Here is a 19,100-nt window from a genome sequence, read left to right as displayed (position 1 = left end):
GCACAGTGGTTAGCACTGCTGCCTCACAGCGCCAAGGTCACAGGTTCGATTCCTGGCTTGGGTCACTGTGTGGAGTCTGCACATTCTCCCCGTGTCTGCGGTGGGTTTCTTCCGGGTGCTCCGGTTTCCTCCCACATTCTGAAAGATGTGCTGGTTAGGTGAATTGACCCGAACAGGCGCCAGAGTGTGGTGACTAGGGGATTTTTTACAGTAACTTCATTGCAGTGTTAATATAAGCCTTACCTCTGTCTAATAAATAAACTACTTTACTTCACATTTGCAGGTTTCTACTTCCAGCTGAAGACAGTCAGAAAAAAAATCCCTCAAATGTCGAAGTGAAAAAAGTGAAACTGGGTTTGTGAGACAGGAGGCCAGTGAGTAGATAAGATTGTTGACCAAGTGCTCGAGACTGGGAAAGGGGGGGTTGGGGGGACAGAGACTAACTTCTAGACCTCTCCGATGTGAAGCTGGGTGAAGTTTAGGGTTACAAGCAGAGATCATTGCCAAGCTATTTAGTTAAATGGCAGCGTATATTATCCGGGTGTCTCTCTCTCTCTCTAAATAACTGGAATTAATAGAGGAAAACCAAAAAAAAAATCATTCAAACAGGAGGGTGGTTTTGTATAAGAGACAGAATCCCTGGGTGGAGACTGTGCATCGCAAACAGTGTTTTGATGTCCCTGTCTCTTGTTTTCAAGTTGTTTTGTGAAGCTTGATCTAAGGCTCTGCGATGGGGGTGAAGTTCTCCTCGGAAGTGAAGCACCGGGAGTTCCCATTCTCTCTCGGGCCACAAGTCCAGCGGATTAACGCCGCCTCTCTGAGCTGCCACAGGGACAACAATGGCCAAGCGGCGCCTTTCATTCATTGTCCTGTAGCCACTCTGCCCCCCCCACTGCTACTGACAGGGCAGCCAGTAAATACATCAACCCCGTCCTATCTCCCTCTCTCACCATAATACCATTATCTATTCACTGTTTCCAAAAGAGAGGCGGGGGGGTGGGGGGTGGGGGGGGACCTTGTGTGAGGCTCTTTGGACAAGAGGAGAGAGATCTTATAAATGTGTAACTTTGAGATTGAACTGTGTGGCGGTCAGAATGTAGCAACTTTGAGAAGGACCTCACTGTAGGAGATTCTCTGGTGAAAGATATCCAGAAAGGGTTAATTCCTGAAGCAATGAAATATTTGTCAGATTGCTAACATTTAGAAAGCAGTAGCATTTTAAATTACAACCTGAACGTGGTGAATCCACCCCCTCCCCCATAAAGTTATCCTTCAATGAGGATCCTTCCAATGTATTTTAAATCCTTCATATTAAGTTGACAATGTCGCTGTTAGTTGGAGTTGTTTTTACAGCATGACCCACACCCACATGAATACATTTGGTAATGGGAGGGGATGGGGATCATTTAGTATCAGTCCACCGTTTAGATTTTGGCTACTTTATTGAATCTGATGTTTGTATTCTGAAACTCACAGGCCACAGAGACAAGAGGCCAGAGCAACAAGAGCATCAAGTTCATTCACACCTCCACCTCCACCTCTCCCCCCCACCCCCAGCCAGCCAGCGCCAATAAGAAGGGTTTCAATTAACACATTGATCCAATCAAGCTGCTCAGTCAAGCTGAACCCCCCCCCCCACCCCGGGTCAAGAAGCTGTGAGGTTTGACTTGTTCAGTGATGGGTCTCTGTAGGTAGGTGGGGAGGTAGAGTGTGGACTAGCCTCCTGGAAAATGTCTCGGTCCATTAGCCCTGGGCAAGGGGCAAGTGTGAGCCGGGCAATGTCCTCCCCGGATAGACCCCCTGTGCTGCCTTTTGGCCAGGGGGTGGCTCAGGATGTAAGCCCCCAGTTTTATAAACCTGGTTACAATGCCATCTCCGCCCAGTATCTCTTTCCCTTCCCAGCTCTGAAAGGGGAGTATGGCCACTCTGAGACCCAGCTGGGGGACTGTGCAGCCGTGCCCCACTCTGCTTACTGGTATCCATTCCCTGGCACCGAGCCAGCAGCTGCCCATGGCACTGGGCACAGCACTGGGCACCCCTCCCAGCTCCCTGCCCCTGGGGCAGGCTTGCTCAGGCCGGAGGTCAAGACGGAGAAGGAATGCCGAGGTTACCCCCAGGAGGGGAGGTACGGCTCGCCCAGCGCCCCAGCCCCTTCCTACAACCACCGATGGAGCACCAGTGCCTTCTGGCAGCCTGCCCTCGCCGCTTCGGCCAACACGACCCCCAGCTCTTCCTCCTCCCCCTCCTCGGCGCCGCTTCCCAGCCAGACCTACCCCGGATTCGGCAACTTCCCCTCGCCCCCGCAGATATACCCCAGTAACCCCAGCCCGTCCCAGCAGAGTGACAGCAGCCAAGCTGCCCAGTCCAACACAGGATCTACCGGGACCACCAGCGAGGAGGGACAGTCCAGCGACAGTGAGGAGGTAACCTGTGGCTCACAGCACAGTTCTGCTTGGAGTTTTGTTTTTACTGTCTTGGGCTGCAGTATAAAAGGCCAACATGTCCTCCATCTGTAACAGCATGTTAAATAGCTTTAACCTTCCCAGGTCTACTCTGGGCCGTGCTTGCTGGATGCAATAACCTTGAAACTTGGGTTTGCCTGCTCCCAAGTCACACTTTTAACTTCTGTAACTTTGGCTAACTTTTGCAAAATTTGGCCTGTTTCTTTGGGGTGTTCCAACTCCTGTGCCACCTTTCCATATTTGATAAGTGCGCCTGGAGCATTGTCTAAACTTTAAATTCTAAAATCTCATTGGGGTGAGGCCACACCTGGAGTATTATGTGTAGTTTTGGTGTCCTTATCTGAGGAAGGAGGATGTCCTTGTTGTAGAGGGAGTGCAGAAAAATTTCAAGGTTTTTGACTTGATTTATTATTGTCACATGAATTAGTATATAGTGAAAAGTATTGTTTCTTGCACGCTATACAGACAAAGCATACCGTTCATAGAGAAGGAAAAGAGAGTGCAGAATTAGTGTTACAGTCATAGCTATGGTGTAGAGAAAGATCAACTTAGTGCGAGGTAGGTCCATTCAAAAGTCTGTGGCAGCTGGGAAGAAGCTGTTCTTGAATTCGTTGGTCCGTGACTTCAGACTTTTGTGTCTTTTTCCAACCTGGATATTACATCTTGGGATGATGGCAGGTCTGTCATTTGAGGGAGAGACTAAACCGGTTAGGATTATATTCACTGGAGCTGAGAAGAGTGAGAGGGGATCTCATAGAAACTTATAACATTCTAACAGGGGCTAGACAGGGTAGATTCAGAAAGAATGTTCCAATGGTGGGGGAGTCCAGAACTAAGGGTCATAGTTTAGGATAAGGGATAAACCTTATAGAACTGAGGTGAGGAGAAATGTCTTCACCCAGAGAGTGGTGAATGTGTGGAATTCACTACCACAGAAAATAGTTGAGGCCAAAATGTCATGTGATTTCAAGAAGAAATTAGATACAGCTCTTGGGACTAAAGGGATCAAGGGATATGGGGAAAGGCGGGATCAGGATATTGAATTCGATGATCAGCCATGATCATAATGAATGGTGGAGCAGGCTCGTAGGGCTGAATGGCCTACTCCTGATTCTAGTTTCTATGTATCCAGTGTGAGATATCTGATTTCAGTGCATGTTTAGCAGAGCTTACCTGTTGAAGTGTTCTAGAGTGCTTGGAGGTGACTCTTTAGATCAATTTGAACAACATTTACAATTTGGTCACAGTATCCTTCTGGTTCTGTGCTGCACATCCTAACTTTCAATTGACTTTTAAAATTCTTGGTATATGACCAGATAGCAACTTTCCCCCGCCCCCTCCTCCTTCCCACCACCCCATGTTTGTGATTCCAGGAATATCCGACCAAAGAGAAAATGGAGCAGTTTGCCAAAGAACTGAAACACAAGAGGATTACACTTGGCTTCACGCAGGCTGATGTTGGATTAGCTTTGGGGAATCTCTATGGTGAGTGCACAAGCAGCCTGGCGTCCCTTTACTTTCTGAAGGAGTGGTATACGTTTATTGGGATATTTGATGTTAAAACCATTAATGCTTTAATCCTATTAAGGATTTGCATTACATTACCTATGCAATTTTCAGGGAGCAATGCTCGTACGTTAACAAGTCCGGAGCTGCTGTTTAAAATATGTTCCACGTCCTTAAAATTCCTATTTTCACTTTGCTATGGTTTGAGCCAGTGATTTTATAAGTGGGTGGCATGGCAAGCACTGCAGCCTCACAGCGCCAGGGACCCGAGTTCAATTCCTGCCTCAGGTGACTGAATTGTGGAGTCTGCACGTTCTCCCCATGTCTGCATGGGTTTCCTCCCACACTCCAAAGATGTGCGGGTTAGGTGGATTGGGAATGCTAAATTTCCCCTTAGTGTCAGGGGACTAGCAGGGTAAATACCGTGGGATAGGGCCATGGTGGGATTGTGGTCGGTGCAGACTCGATGGGCCAAATGGCCTCCTTCTGCACTGTAGGGATTCTATGATTCTAAAAGGATGAGTTAGTACCGGCTGTGGTAAATTCAGAATTGTCTTGAGAAATATTGATTCATCAAGAATGATGTAGTTGATAGGATTGTGACCTTGTTCTCTCTAAGCTATTTTGGAAGGGGGAGGGGAAAGCAGAGGGGAAAAAATGTGAACTCAAATGTTGAGATTGGAATTGCAGAAGTCAGGGTTTTTGCAAGCTTGCCTCTTATTCTTTGTAAAAAAAATTGCCTTGTCCAAAACTCTGCTTCTTGTATTGTATTCCAAACTGTGTTCACCCCTTTCCTCACCGACTTGCCATGGGCTCCTGGGCCCCCAATGCCTCCAATTCGAAATTTGGGACCTTGTTTAAATTCCTTCATAACCTCACACTCCTTTCCTATCTTTTCTGATCTCTTCCAGGCCTGCCATCTTCCACTCTCCTTCCAATTAGTCATTCCTTAGATTTCTGTCTCTTTCCTCCCCTCCCGACGTTATTGACCATGTCTGTATCTGCCTGAACCCAACATTCTGGAGTTTGCCTCCTCTTCCAACCCCCCTCCCCATCACTTCTCAATCTCTCCTTCACTGAGACTGCCTACTTCCATCTCCAATGTAAAATCATAGAGTTGTACAGCACAGAAAAGGCCCTTTGACCCATCAACAATAACTAGTCATGTTAACTCCATTTTCCTGCACTTGTCCCACATCCTTGAATGTTATGATATTTCAAGTGCTCATCCAAATATTTTTTAAAGGCTGTAAGGTTTTTGGCCTCCACTTCCTTCCCAGGTAGTGCATTCCAGATTCCCATCACCCTCTGAGTGATTTTTTTCCCTCAAATTCCCTCTGAATCTCCTGCCTTTCACCCTAAAAATCTGTCCCCTCGTGATTGATCCCTCAACAAAGGGGAACAGCTGTTTCCTACTCCCCCTGTCCGTACTCCTCATAATTTTATGCACCTCAATCATGTCTGCCCTCAACCTTCTCTGTTCTGAAGAAAACAATACAAGCCTGTAACCCATCCTGTCTCCGCCCCGAAACAGCCTTTCGGTCTGTGGACACCTTCTCCATACTTTGCTACCTCAGGGGCAGCCTCCAGTCCTCTCCAGGCTGATCTCTCCTCTTCCACCCTTCACGGACTCGAGCTCATGTTAAAGTCCAACAGGTTTATTTGGTAGCAAAAGCCACTAGCTTTCGGAGCGCTGCTCCTTCGTCAGGTGAGTGGGAGTAAACCAGTAAGCCAGCTCACACCAATTCCCTGCTCACCGCTCGGCTCACTGCTCTGCCTGGCTGTGGGGCTGATTGTGTTCCTATTCAGTACCTTGGAATGATTTGCTATATTGAAACCCCTTCACCCTTTGGAGGATTATACTTAAAGCCCACCTCATTATTTTGCTCTTGTGTATGTTTGTCTGGCTACACCCCTGAAGTACCTTGAGGCATTTTTCATTGTAAATGGTGTTCTATAAATGTAAATTGCAAAAATCAGAAGCAAAATGAAACGATTTTTGCTATTGCTTTTAGCTATAAAATAAAGGCGCCTCACTGACTTTCAATTTGATTTGGACAGCCCACACAGTAAAGTCTTGTTACTCTGAACCTCATCTAGTTTAATCATAGAATCCCTACAGTGCAGAAGGAGGCCATTCGGCCCATCAACGCTGCACCAACCACAATCCCACCCAGGCCCTATTCCCGCAACCCCACATATTTACCCTGCTAATTCCCTGACACTAAGGGGCAATTTATCATGGCCAATCAACCTAACCCGCACATCTTTGGATTGTGGGAGGAAACTGGAGCATCCGGAGGAAACCCACGCAGAAGCTTTGTCCAAGTATTGAGCATGTACAGCATTCTACTTCCGAGTGTTTTGGGACCAGTGAGGAAGAGAGTAGGACTTTTGTTTTTGGAATATTTTGAAGTTAAGATGACAAATGTTCAGGAACCCTGAAGTTTCACAATGGCTTGACATTATATTAATGTTGAAATGACCGAATAGAGATGGTCCTGTCTCATTGCTGGCAACATGCGATGGCTCATGTTATTCCCCAGGGACAGGAGTGATGTAGAAATGGGGCCCATTGATAGCTGTACAGTTGTAAATGCAGTGTACAGTTGGCTGCTGTCCAGCAGGAGAACTCGCATCTTTTTTTGTGCATTTCATTCCAAGCATCGACTCCCCCACTGGGACAATGGCTCCATGGGTGTCTAAATCTCTGCTTCCTTCCTCAAATGGCCATTACTGGGAGCCTTGAGAGGGTATGGCCTTTTGCACCTTGCCCAATCAGTCCAACTTGAACCAAGCCGCCTCTTGGCCTCTCCTTCCTTGACACCTGGTTCAAGTTGGGGCTCACTGGAGACTGATCTAGATTGAAATTGATTTTTCTCCTCTTTCTTCCATTTGGGAGCTGAGCCTGAGACCTTCCTCTTATTATTACCTTGCTCAACACTTTACATCCATGAGCTAGTGAAGCTAGAGTCATTCACCTTGGACTGGGGATACCTGAGAGATTCAATAAAGAAGAAAATGGGTGGCACAATGGGCGGCACAGTGGTTAGCACTGCTGCCTCACAGTGCCAGGGACACGGGTTCAATTCTGGCCTTGGGTCACTGTCTGTGCAGAGTCTGCACATTCTCTCCATGTCTGTGTGGGTTTCCTCCGGGTGCTCCGGTTTCCTCCCACATTCCAAAGATGTGCGGGTTAGATGGATTCTCCATGCTAAATTGATCCTTTGTGTCCCAGGATGATTAGGTTAGGGGGATTAGTGGAGGTAAATATGTGGGGTCATGGGGATAGGGCCTGGGTACAACGAACAAAGAAAATTACAGCACAGGAACAGGCCCTTTGGCCCTCCAATCCTTCACCAACCATGCTGCCTGTCTGAACTAAAACCCCCTACCCTTCCGAGGACCATATCCCCCTATTCCCATCCTATTCATGTATTTGTCCAGATGCCCCTTAAAAGTCACTACCGTATCTGCTCCCACTACCTCTCCCTTCTTTCGGAGAGTGGGTGCAAAAGCATCAGGAAAGCTGAGAATAATTTTTCTGCGGTTACGATCTGGAATACACAGAAAGGTGGATGATTCATCATTTTCAGAAGGAATTGGATAAATACTTGAAGGAGCCGAGGGGGAGGGTGCAGGGGATGGAGAGCAACGTGTAAGGCTATGGAGAAATGGCAGGAGGAGCAAGAGATAATTGGATAGCACTGCAGAGATGGCACGGACACTGGGCCGAGTGGCCTCCTGTATCATTGTAGCGCAGTCACTGTAGCCATGGACAATTATGCTGATAGCTTACAGGAAGCCCCTTTAAATGCCAGTGAGATGTTTTTGGTGGTGTCTGAGGTAGGGCACTGGTGAAAGGTTTATTTGAATACTGTAGCGCCAGGCAATCTATTGTTGAACAGAAGGACCAAGGGCGTTTGTTGAATGATGCAGCTGGTTATGCAGCATTCTCAGTACCGATTAGATAGTGTGTGCGAATGCAGCTTGTATGTGCAATCCTCCAGTGGCAAGGGCACCATCAACTGAATCAAGGTGCCATTTCGTTGGATGCAGTCTTTTGTCTGAAGTTGTGCCGTATACATATTCATTTGGGATTGATGGAATTTCTATTGCAATTCCAGTTCCGATGTGGGAGTAAGTAATATGTGTTTGATTGCCCTGATCAGAGAGTGCTCCAGCCACCCAGATCACTGTCCCCGGACAAATATCTGACTATTGACTATGGGGATAATTAATTTGTGCAATGGGCAGCAAGGTGACACAGTGGTTCGCATTGCTGCCTCACAGCTCCAGGGACCCGGGTTCGATTTCTGGCTTGGGCCACTGTCTGTGCAGAATCTGCACATTCTCCCCATGTCTGCGTGGGTTTCCTCTGGGTGCTCCGGTTTCCTCCCACAGTCCGAAAGATGTGCTGGTTAGATGGATTGGCCATGCTAAATTGCCCCTTAGTGTCAGGGGGACTAGCTAGGGTAAACACATGGTTTCGGGGATAGGGCCTGGGTGGGATTTTTGTCAGTGCAGGCTCAATGGGCCGAATGGCCTCTTTCTGCACTGTAGGGATTCTATGATTCTTCTATGATTTGCTTATGTTTCCAAGCGAGCCAGCTAGAAGGTAGTGTGTGAACAACTGGCGGATTCTGTTAACAGAAGCAAAATGCTGAATTCTGAAACAAAGAGGGAAAGTTCTGGAAGCATTGTGGAGAAAGAAACCAAGATAACGTCGGCTTTGTCCACAAGCCCCTCCCCCCCCAACCCCCCACCCTCTCTGCGGATGCTGCCAGAGTATATCCAGCACTTCCTGATTTTCTTGTTATTTGACTTTCATCTTTTGACCTCCGCTTGAATTCAGCCAGAAGTCTGATCTTATCTTAACCTGCACCAAGTCCTGTCCTACCATCAGCTCCGTGGCTGCAACTGAAACCGGCTTCAGGAGCTCCTCATTGGTTATAAAGCACTGCGAGACATCCTGGGGTCTTACCTCATGATGGGGGGAGTGAGGCACAGATGTGAAGGAGGAAAGAGTAATTTACAATCCTTCCAGCAAAGGAGTTTGTCTTGCAACCCCGTGCGGAAGCTGCTTTGTGAGTCCATTCACTGTTGTAGTACACTCGCTCGCTGTGTGACGAGGAGGATTTGGCCCACATCTGCCCTCCTCACCATCCAGCAGCTTGTTTCGCTCACAATCCTTTTACCAAATTCACCAGAAGGATTACATTGGCCCTTAATGACCCGGTAACCATGGAGATCTGAAGCTGGCTGTGCTGTCCCTCACCGTGAGCCCCGCATGATTTCAGTATCTCGGCAAATAATTCCACTTTCAATACTTCTCCTTTTCAACCAGGACCAGGAAAGTTCTCTGCTTAAGAAAAGTTTGTAATTCCCTAGTTTTATTTTTATATAACTGGGCGGTTATTGCCGCTGTCTTAACCCCCTTTTGTGAATCTTCATCTGAGCAGGAACCTTGCCACAAGCGTTTTGTGAATCCAGGTAAAATGAAGCCTTGACGTACCCGGGCAAACGGGCTGTTTGTACATAGCCTTTGCAAATACTTTTTAAAGTTTATTTTATTAGTGTCACAAGTAGGCTTACATTAACACTGCAATGAAGTTACTGTGAAAATCCCCTAGTCGCCACACTCCGACGCTTGTTCGGGTACACTGAGGGAGAATTTAGCATGGCCAATGCACCTAACCAGCACGTCTTTCAGACTGGGAGGAAACCGGAGCACCCGGAGGAAACCCACGCAGACACGGGGAGAACGTGCAAACTCCACACACAGAGCGAGCCAAGCTGGGAACTGAACCCGGGTCCCTGGTGCTGTGAGGCAGCAGTGCTAACCTCTGTGCACCGTGCCGCCCTGGAAAACACCACAGCACCCTTACCCATTACTAACTGTTGTGCAGAAGATTTTGAGTGAACCATGCACCTTTTGACAAATGGTTTACTTAAATATATTGGCTGGAATTTTACTGCCCCGCCCGCCATGGGAATCGGAGCGGGCAAGAGGCGGAGCATAGGAAGGTCCATTTGCCTCAGGCGGGATTCTACAGTTTCGGGATGAACATAGAACATAGAACATCACAGCGCAGTACAGGCCCATCAGCCCTCGATGTTGTGCCGACCAGTGGAACCAATCTAAAGCCCCTCTAATCTACACTATTCCAATATCATCCATATGTTTATCCAATAACCATTTGAATGCTCTTAATGTTGACGAGTCCACTACTGCTGCAGGCAGGGCATTCCATGCCCTTACTACTCTCTGAGTAAAGAACCTACCTCTAACATCTGTCTTATATCTCTCACCCCTCAATTTAAAGCTATGTCCCCTCGTGCTAGCCATCACCAACCGAGGAAAAAGGCTCTCACTATCCACCCTATCTAATCCTCTGATCATCTTGTATGCCTCTATTAAGTCACCTCTTAACCTTCTTCTCTCTAACGAAAACAACCTCAAGCCCCTCAGCCTTTCCTCATACGATTTTCCCACCATACCAGGCAACATCCTGGTAAATCTCCTCTGCACCCTTTCCAACACTTCCACATCTTCCCTATAATACGGCGACCAGAACTGTACACAATACTCCAAATGCGGCCGCACCAGAGTTTTGTACAGTTGCAGCATGACCTCCTGGCTCCAAAACTCAATCCCTCTACCAATAAAAGCTAACACACCGTACGCCTTCTTAACAACCCTATCAACCTGGGTGCCAACTTTCAGGGATCTATGCACATGGACATCCAGGTCCCTCTGTTCATCCACACTACCAAGTACCAACGAAGCTGTAAAATCCATTGTATTTTATTGAAGCAAAGACTGAGGATAGTTCCTGGGTGAAGCAGTTTTAAAGGCAGAAATAATTAGATCAGGAGTACGCCCTGATGTTTTTATAAATACATCTCCTGCAGCACCACCACCAGAGGGAGGGTGCAATTACAACCTGACCAAGTTATATTCACTCTTTCCTTTACGGATTCCTGACTCCCTCCCAGCTGAAAAAGAGGGCGAAGCGGAAGATTCATTACTCATGTCGGAATTAATGATATAATAAGCAAATCTCAAAGGGCAGGAATCTCTGGATTATTACCCAAGCCACACACAATTTGACATGGGGCTGGAATTCTACAATCTTGCCCACCACGGAATTGGCGCAGGCGAGGGTCCGACAACAGGAACCTCCATTGATCTAGGGCGGGAATTTCCAATCTCACCCGAGTGAGGCCGTAAATCCCGCCCAGGGTCAAAGAGATCAAAGGTGAGACTATCCCTGGAATACTGTGCACAGTTTTGACATCTAATTGGAGAAGGAAATACTTGCCTTGGAGGGGGTGCATCAGCTGTTGGAGAGATTGAGTTGAACTGGACGGTGCACTGGACTTTAGAAGAATGAGAGGTGATCACATTGAAACACATAGGATTCTGGGAGGGCTTGATGGAGAGATGCTGGTGCCTGGGCTGGAGAGTAAAGGACAAGGGGACATAGACTCGGTAAGAGATAGGCCAATTAGGACTGGGATGAGGAGAATTTTCTTCACTCAGTGTCCACAGAGTGTTCGAAATGTTGATTTGGAGTATATTCAAGGCTGAGATTCATTGGAATTCTGGACTCTTTTAGGAGTTCAAAGGGTATGGATATTGGGTGGGAAAGTGAAGTTGAGGTTGCAGATAAACAGTGATCTCATTGAAAGACAGCTCAGGCTTGCCCTGACTCTGCTGGAGTGAAGGGGGGCAATCGGGGGCCTCCCCTGAGAGTCAGGTGCCGGGGCCCTTGGCATTGGCCCCCTGCCAATGCCAGCCTGTGCCCCCTGGCACTGTCCAAGGGGCAAAGTGCCAATGCCCAGGGGGTACCTCTACTCTGCATAGGGTTTGGTGGGGGAAGCACGCAGGGAGGTCAACGATCCGGATAGGCTGGGGAGGGATGTCAGCTGGGGGGGGGGGGGGCAGGTGGCCAGCCTGCTTGGGGGGAGGGGGTCGGCATGGCGGCGGTGGGGGAGTGGAATAATCTTGGGTGGGAGGGGAGGTGAGGGATCAGTTGGGGGGGCTGGAGATCGCAGCAGGCCTGGAGGGGATGTCCGGCCTGAGCTCGGAAATGGTTGGAGGGCCAGCAACCAGGCTGGGGTGGGGAGGGGGCAGAGAACCGGCGTTGTGGGGGTCGCGAGGCTGGTCAGCGATTGAGCTGGCCTACAATCGGGAGGCCGGCAGTGCAGGGCCACTGCGCACGATCTCGGCACTGACAGGCACATGCGCAGTGGCCCACTCAGCACGCTGATTTCATCCTCTCCTGCGGGAATAGACCCCGCCCCCTGAAATTCACACTGGTGCACTCTGCATTGCATAAAGTGTGGGAGATTCTTCTCTGAATTCACACTGGAAAAACCAGCGTAAATTACTCCAGTTTTCGCGTGAATTCAACACTTAGAACAAAAGAACAAAGAACAATACAGCACAGGAACAGGCCCTTCGGCCCTCCAAGCCCGCGCCGCTCCCCAGTCCAGGATTGAATCCTGAATCCAGGATCCCCGCCCAATTTTCCAGCCTATCTACATCCTAATATCCTATCCACCGAGCTGTCCCTCACAGCTACGATGCTTTGTTCATCACAACCTATTAACTCACCCCCACCCCCCCATTCCAGACCATGTGATCTCCAGGGAGAGGCGAAAACCCAGAGTGAAAACCCCAGGGCCAATATGGGGAAAAAAAATCTGGGAAATTCCTCTCCGACCCCCTGAGGCGATCGAAACGAGTCCAGGAGATCACACTGGCCCTGATCGGAAAATGCTTCCCAACCCTATTCATTTCCACTTCCACGAACACCATATGAATTCCCTGCCCCCGAGACAGGTTCCCAACTATCCGCAGTCTCGCTCTGTACTGGCACCAGCAAAAACTTAAGAGATTTTTTGGGAGAATTCCGCCCACAGCGTCTGAGCTGTGATGAGGTTATTTGCACTTTGGGTGGGCCCTCACCTAACATCCACGGTCAAATTCACAGGAGCGAAGGGGTAACAATTGGGAATAGAATCTCTCCTGCCACTTCCTGGTCTAAACCGGGTACTGAAGCTGATTATTATAACAGCTCAGTACTAACTCCATGCACACATGCATTTTGAACTGAGGTCCCTGACAGACAAAACTGGCTCAGAGCTTTGTGCTTGTCTTGTATCATTGAGATTAAACTGTTCTAAGTGACCTGGCTACATGTGTGTGGGATCTGGTGTGGCTTAGTATCACTCGTTCCTCTTTGAACTTGCAGGTTGGCGCATCTTTTCGCAATAGTGCTGTAAACTGTATTGTCAGTGGAAGGACCTATTGATGCAGCATGGTGGCACAGTGGTTAGCGCTGCTGCCTCCAGCGCATGGACCCAGGTTCAATTCTGGCTTCGGGTCACTGTCTGTGTGGAGTTTGCACGTTCTCCCCGTGTCTGCGTGGGTTTCCTCCGGGTGCTCCAGTTTCCTCCCACAGTCCAAAGATGTACGGGTTAGGTTGATTGGCCATGCTAAATTACCCCTTGGTGTCAGGGGGATTAGCAGGGTAAATATGGGGGGTTACGGGAATAGGGCCTTTGTGGGATTGTGGTCGGTACAGACTCGATGGGCGAATGGCCTCCTTCTACGCTGTAGGGATTCTATGATTCTCAGTAAATAATGTTACAGATTGAAATCCATTTGCCAGATTTTGCCCATTTATCAATATAATGTCATAGGGCCATCACTGCACAGAAGGGGCCATTCGGCCCCTCAGTCCATGTTGGCACTGTAGGGATTCTATGCTGTTGCATCGACACAGAGTCCAGCAGGGACTGGTTTCTGATCATTGTGATATGGACAGTTCTGCCTTCTATTTTGCAGTGAGTTGTTCACTTGCCTTCTCTTCCAGAAGCTGACTGACTGACTTTTGTTCTGCTCTCTTAGGGAAGATGTTCAGTCAGACAACAATCTGCAGGTTTGAAGCACTCCAGCTGAGTTTCAAAAACATGTGCAAACTGAAACCAATACTTCAGCGCTGGCTCAATGATGCTGAGAACAATGGCAGTCTGCATGAGGTAGGAGTCTATCGTCGGTGTAAAACTCATAATGTCATTGGTGTCTTTTTCTGTATTCCCCAGGATGTGGGCATCACTGACAAGGCCAGTATTTGTGACCCATCTCTAATTGCCCCTGAACTGTGTGTGGTTTGGCGCAGCCATTTCAGTGGCCAGTTAAGATTCAATCACATTAGTAGATCTGGAGTCACTGGGTAAGGACGGCAGATTTCCTTCTCTGAAGGTCATTAGTGAACCAGATTAGTTTTTATGACAATCGATGATAGTTTTGTGGTCACCATTGCTGAGACCAGCTTTATATATTTCAAATTTATTTACTGAATTTCAATTCCATCCGATTCCACGGTGGGATTTGAACCTATGTTTGCAGAGCATTAGCTTGCCTCTGGATTACTAGTTCAGTGACGTTATCACTGTACCCCACCCAGTGCCACCTGGACTGGGTGGAGAACCCTCTGTGAGTGTAGACAGTTTCTGCAAAGTATTTTACTGGTGGAGGGGGTGTGGGTGGCGGGGTGGGGGGGGGGGGGGGTAGGTGTGGTGGGAGTTACTGGCGGAGGGGGTGTGGGGGAGGGGGAGTTACTGGTGGAGAGGGTGTGGGGAGGGGGAGTTACTGGTGGAGGGGGAGTGGGGAGGGGGAGTTACTGGTGGAGGGGGAGTGGGGAGGGGGAGTTACTGGTGGAGAGGGTGGGGGAAGGGGGAGTTACTGGTGGAGGGGGAGTGGGGAGGGGGAGTTACTGATGGAGGGGTGTGGGGAGGGGGAGTTACTGGTGGAGGGGGAGTGGGGGGGTTAACTGGTGCGGGGAGGGTATTGCTGGGGGAGGGTATTGCTGGGGGAGGGTATTGCTGGAGGAGAGTTGAATGGGGAAAGGTTTTACTGGGGATGGCAGAGTGTGGGGAGGGTTTCCACAGGATTTGAGTGCACTCCTGTTTAATGATGTCTTCCGTGTGTGAAGTTCCCACGATTAAAATGGGCAGGAGCACCAACCGTTTCCCAGGCTGAGGCCTGAATCTTCTGTGCACTTTAGAAACCATCACAACTATTTCATCCTCACCCAATGCAGCGATGGTTTGAGAATCTCTTCTGTTACTGTGTCTGATAATATGTTAGACTAGGAAGAATGCAGTGAATGAATGTAAAAGCTGCGGTTTATGATTGGAACATAAAACTTCCATGTGCCAATCTTTTTAATATCCGAGAATCTGCTCAGAGAAGAGGTAGCTACAATTAAACTCACCATGAAATAGCCAAAGATTTTGAGATATCCAAGTTTACTGAATCACCTGACCGTCCCAATATTTATCACTGGATCTCAGGTCCGTCTGATTGGTCTTTTTATCGAATTTGGCCAAACTTCTGATAGTTACACCCGTTTTCAGCCTGCGGTTACTTTACCTGTTCACATTGGTGGTGAGTTTAATATTGGTGATTCCCTGGATCTCTTACATTGGAAGATCTCTTGGTGTGGGTATACTGCGCAAGTAAATAATGAAGTGAATGAAGTCTTGCCTCAGGCTGCACGCAGGGTAAACCTCTGGGAGATATGAGCATAGGTTCACCTTTCTATCCTTTCATTGCAAAGTTCAAAATCTAATGGTTGCTATTTGATCCTTATCTCCGCCACCTCCTCAAGATTTGTAACGTGGAGCAGGTTCTGGATCAGTCCAGGAAACGGAAGAGGAGAACCAGCATTGAGAATGGTGTGAAGAGGAACTTGGAGACCTACTTCATGAAATGTCCCAAACCCACCAGCGAAGAAATCTCCCAGATTGCTGAGGATCTCCAATTGGACAAGGAGGTGAGTGGCTCTGTGCCTCCCATTGGATTGCATTTATTCCGTGTCTTTAACCAAAGTAAATTCCCGATGCACTTCAAGGAAATTGTCTGGAACAAATTTCGACCCTCTACCATAGATATTGGGAAAGCTGATTAAAATCTTGGTCAAAGGCAAAGGTTTCATGGAGTGCCTTTAAAAGGAAGGATTGGTTTACGGAAGGAATTCCAGAGCCTGGCATCGCAGCAGCTGAAGGCAAGGCTGCCAGTGATGGTGGGATGGGCATGAGATGTACGAGAGGCCAGAGGTGCACAGAGCTCTGAGCGTCCTGGGGCTGGATGAACTCGTCGAGATATAGAAGAATTTAAAGAAAGGATGAGGATCCCCAATATTGAGGTGTTGCCAGACTGGGAGCCACATTACAAGTGACTCCCAAGTTCTTCATTGGCTGCTGCGGTCATGTTGTATGCCCATATTAGGAAGATGGAAATACACAAAAGACATTTGGAGGCTTTTCATAACTGGAATGTTCATGTGTGACCGCAGCTTATGACAGCAAATCATTGTGCGGACCATGGAGAACACTGACACCATAGTCTAATGACAGAAAGCAGCTTGTGATTCCAAAAAGTCCGTTAATTGTATTTTAACAGCCGACAGTCAGCTGATTCATTAGAGCTCGGACCCAACTTCGACCAGAATGTCCAAAGCTTCCAACCTCTGTCTGTCTTTCAGTGAACCAAAAGAATCTTTCCGACCTGTGACCTTTCCACAACCAAGTTGAGGACTGCTCATTGAAGCAACATTATTGATCCTTTAATGAATCAAAGTTCATGTTAAATGTTCCTTCTTGTGTGTGCAGATGAGGAGAGAGTGTTTGTTGCACTTACGTTTAGGGTTTTATGATTAAGCAAATATTTATCCTTTATTTTGATTTAAACTGTTAAACTTTTGTAAGTCACAGCACTGAAGGGGTTAAAACAACTGCAAACATGCTTCCTATTGTGATTGGTCAAGGGGTGGTAATGATCCCACATCTGTCCCCACTGAATGTAACACTGTAAAGCATGCTGAGAGCTCGTGAGATTGTGAAAGGTGCTATATAAATGCAAATCTTTCTTGTCGTGTGGAACCCGATGTGTTTTTAGATGATGTCACTGAGCGCCAATAATTGGATGAAAAATGGGGGTTCTGAGAATGGTGGATAGTGTAATCAGATCCCTCCCGTGATGCAGAGACTAGAACTGGATGCAGTGCTCTAGCTGTGGCCTAACTAGTGTTCTATACATTGTAGCATCACCTCACTGCTCCATACTCTTTCTTGGCCAATAGAAACAATTATCCCCTATGTTGTCTTGACCACCTTCTCCACTGGACCTTGGTGGGTGGGGATGTGGACATGCACTTAACTTTCCCTCTGTCCTTTTACACGTCTCAGTATCTTGCCATTATTGAGTTCCACAGCTGCATTCTCCCTCTCCAAATATTGTTTCTTTATTATTTATCACGTTTTTGCGTACCTGGCGTCTCCAGTGATATCTTGCTGCCATCTATAGTTTTGTTCCTCACTATCAAACAGACGACCAATTTTTGCACCACCTGTAAACTAAGCAAGGGCGCCGTCTAAATCTGAATCATTGTTGTTCATGGTTTCTACCAAAGGACCTAATTCTGAGCCCCGTGGAACCCCACTGGAAACAGCCACCCAGGGGCAAAGCCATCCGTCACCCTTCTGTTTCCTGTCTCAGAGATCATTTGGAGCCCAACTTCCTTTTGCATCCTATTTGTATTTAAATTTCAGATCAGTCTGTCACATGGAACTTTGTCAACAGCTGTGTCAAAATCCCACATAGACCTTCATCAGTCCTCCATGTTACCTCCTCAAAAAAACACCACTTCAATCAAGTGAGCAATTCCCTTTCCTGAACAATTCCACACTCAACGGACGGGATTTTACCGCCTCGCTCGAGGTCTGTTGAGATTTCCGTTGTCCGACCCTCGCCCGCTCCGATTCTGGGTGGGCGAGCTGGTAGGGTTCTGGCCCCTGTCTCTGATTAATCTGTGCCTTAGTCTTTCCCACCACCAGGTTAAGCTGAACGACCAGCACTAATTTACCCCATCCCTTCCTTCCCCTTTTCAAACAACGGTACAGCAACAAAGCAGATAAAATGGGCAAATGGCGACGGTGTTGCAGGAGAAATAAGTGAGTTTAATGTAAAAATTTGTGTGCATTTATATTTTAGAAAAAGTAATTCAAAATAAAGCAGCAACTTGGGGTGAGGAAGTTTTTGTAAGTTTAGTTATTAGTATCACTAGTAGGCTTACATTAACACTGCAATGAAGTTACTGGAAAATCCCCTAGTCACCATACTCCAGCGCCTGTTCGGGTACACTGAGGGAGAATTTAGCATGGCCAATGCACCTAACCAGCACGTTTTTCGGACCGTGGGAGGAAACCCACGCAGACATGGGGAGAATGTGCAGACTCCACACAGACAGTGACCCAAGCTAGGAATTGAACCCGGGTCCTTGGCGTTGTGAGGCAGCAGTGCTAACCACTGTGGCACTGTGCTGCCCCTCACCTTGCACACCTGGAAAAGAGAAGGATTGAGACTTTGGCAGCCTCTACTCCAGCGGACTCTGGGGGAATAATGATGGCAGTGATGGAAAGCCACTTCCTTCAGTACAGGAGTTATAGAGAGGGAAAGAGGTGGTTAGATGGTCTATATAGGAATGGGTTTCTTATTGGGCAGAAGGTTTGAGTTGTCTGGGATATGCTGCACCTGGCTGGCTAACGAAATTCTGTCTCTTCCTGTAGGTGATCCGAGTTTGGTTCTGCAATAGGAGACAGAAGGGGAAGAGGATGACGCTGCCGTGTATGGAGGAGAATGATGTACAAATCCATGAGGGGAGCCCACTCCACATGTCTCCCGGTGCTGTGATGTTACCTGAGGCCATAGTAACCCAGGCATACAGTGCGGCTATGGTACCTCCTCCAATGTACATGTCTCCCTTCCCCCAGGCTCTGCACCCCGTGGTCTCCATGGGCAATCACACCAGTTAGACGATCATCGGTGGGTTCCTATCAATGTGGGGGCAAGGACTCTTGATTCCAGTGATACAAGTTGGTAGAATATGGCCGATTGTTATCTCGAAACTACCTCGGGTGTAGGAAGTAGGTGAGGGATTCATCCGATACTAAATCTCATTGTCACGTCCTGTCCGTTCTCTCAAATTCTTCCTTCTCCCTGACCCAACTCTGCCATTCTGAATGGGATTGGACACTTGGTCCATTCTTTTTACA

The 19,100-nt window shown here is 47.9% G+C and overlaps 1 protein-coding gene across 1 annotated transcript; it reads left to right on the top strand.

Moving 5' to 3' along the window:
- Positions 1 to 1,730: 1,730 nt before the first annotated feature.
- LOC144503025 (POU domain, class 5, transcription factor 1.1-like) lies at positions 1,731 to 18,860 on the top strand. Its single transcript, XM_078227529.1, has 5 exons — positions 1,731 to 2,423; positions 3,836 to 3,947; positions 13,891 to 14,021; positions 15,656 to 15,820; positions 18,615 to 18,860. Exons 1-5 carry the CDS (start codon positions 1,731 to 1,733, stop codon positions 18,858 to 18,860), a joined length of 1,347 nt encoding a protein of 448 aa, XP_078083655.1.
- The last annotated feature ends 240 nt before the right edge of the window (positions 18,861 to 19,100 follow it).

Source organism: Mustelus asterias, chromosome 13, assembly GCF_964213995.1.
Source record: "Mustelus asterias chromosome 13, sMusAst1.hap1.1, whole genome shotgun sequence".
In the NCBI taxonomy this organism is placed as follows: domain Eukaryota; kingdom Metazoa; phylum Chordata; class Chondrichthyes; order Carcharhiniformes; family Triakidae; genus Mustelus; species Mustelus asterias.
Note: the sequence above shows the minus strand (reverse complement) of the source record. Positions and strands in the feature narration are given on the sequence as shown.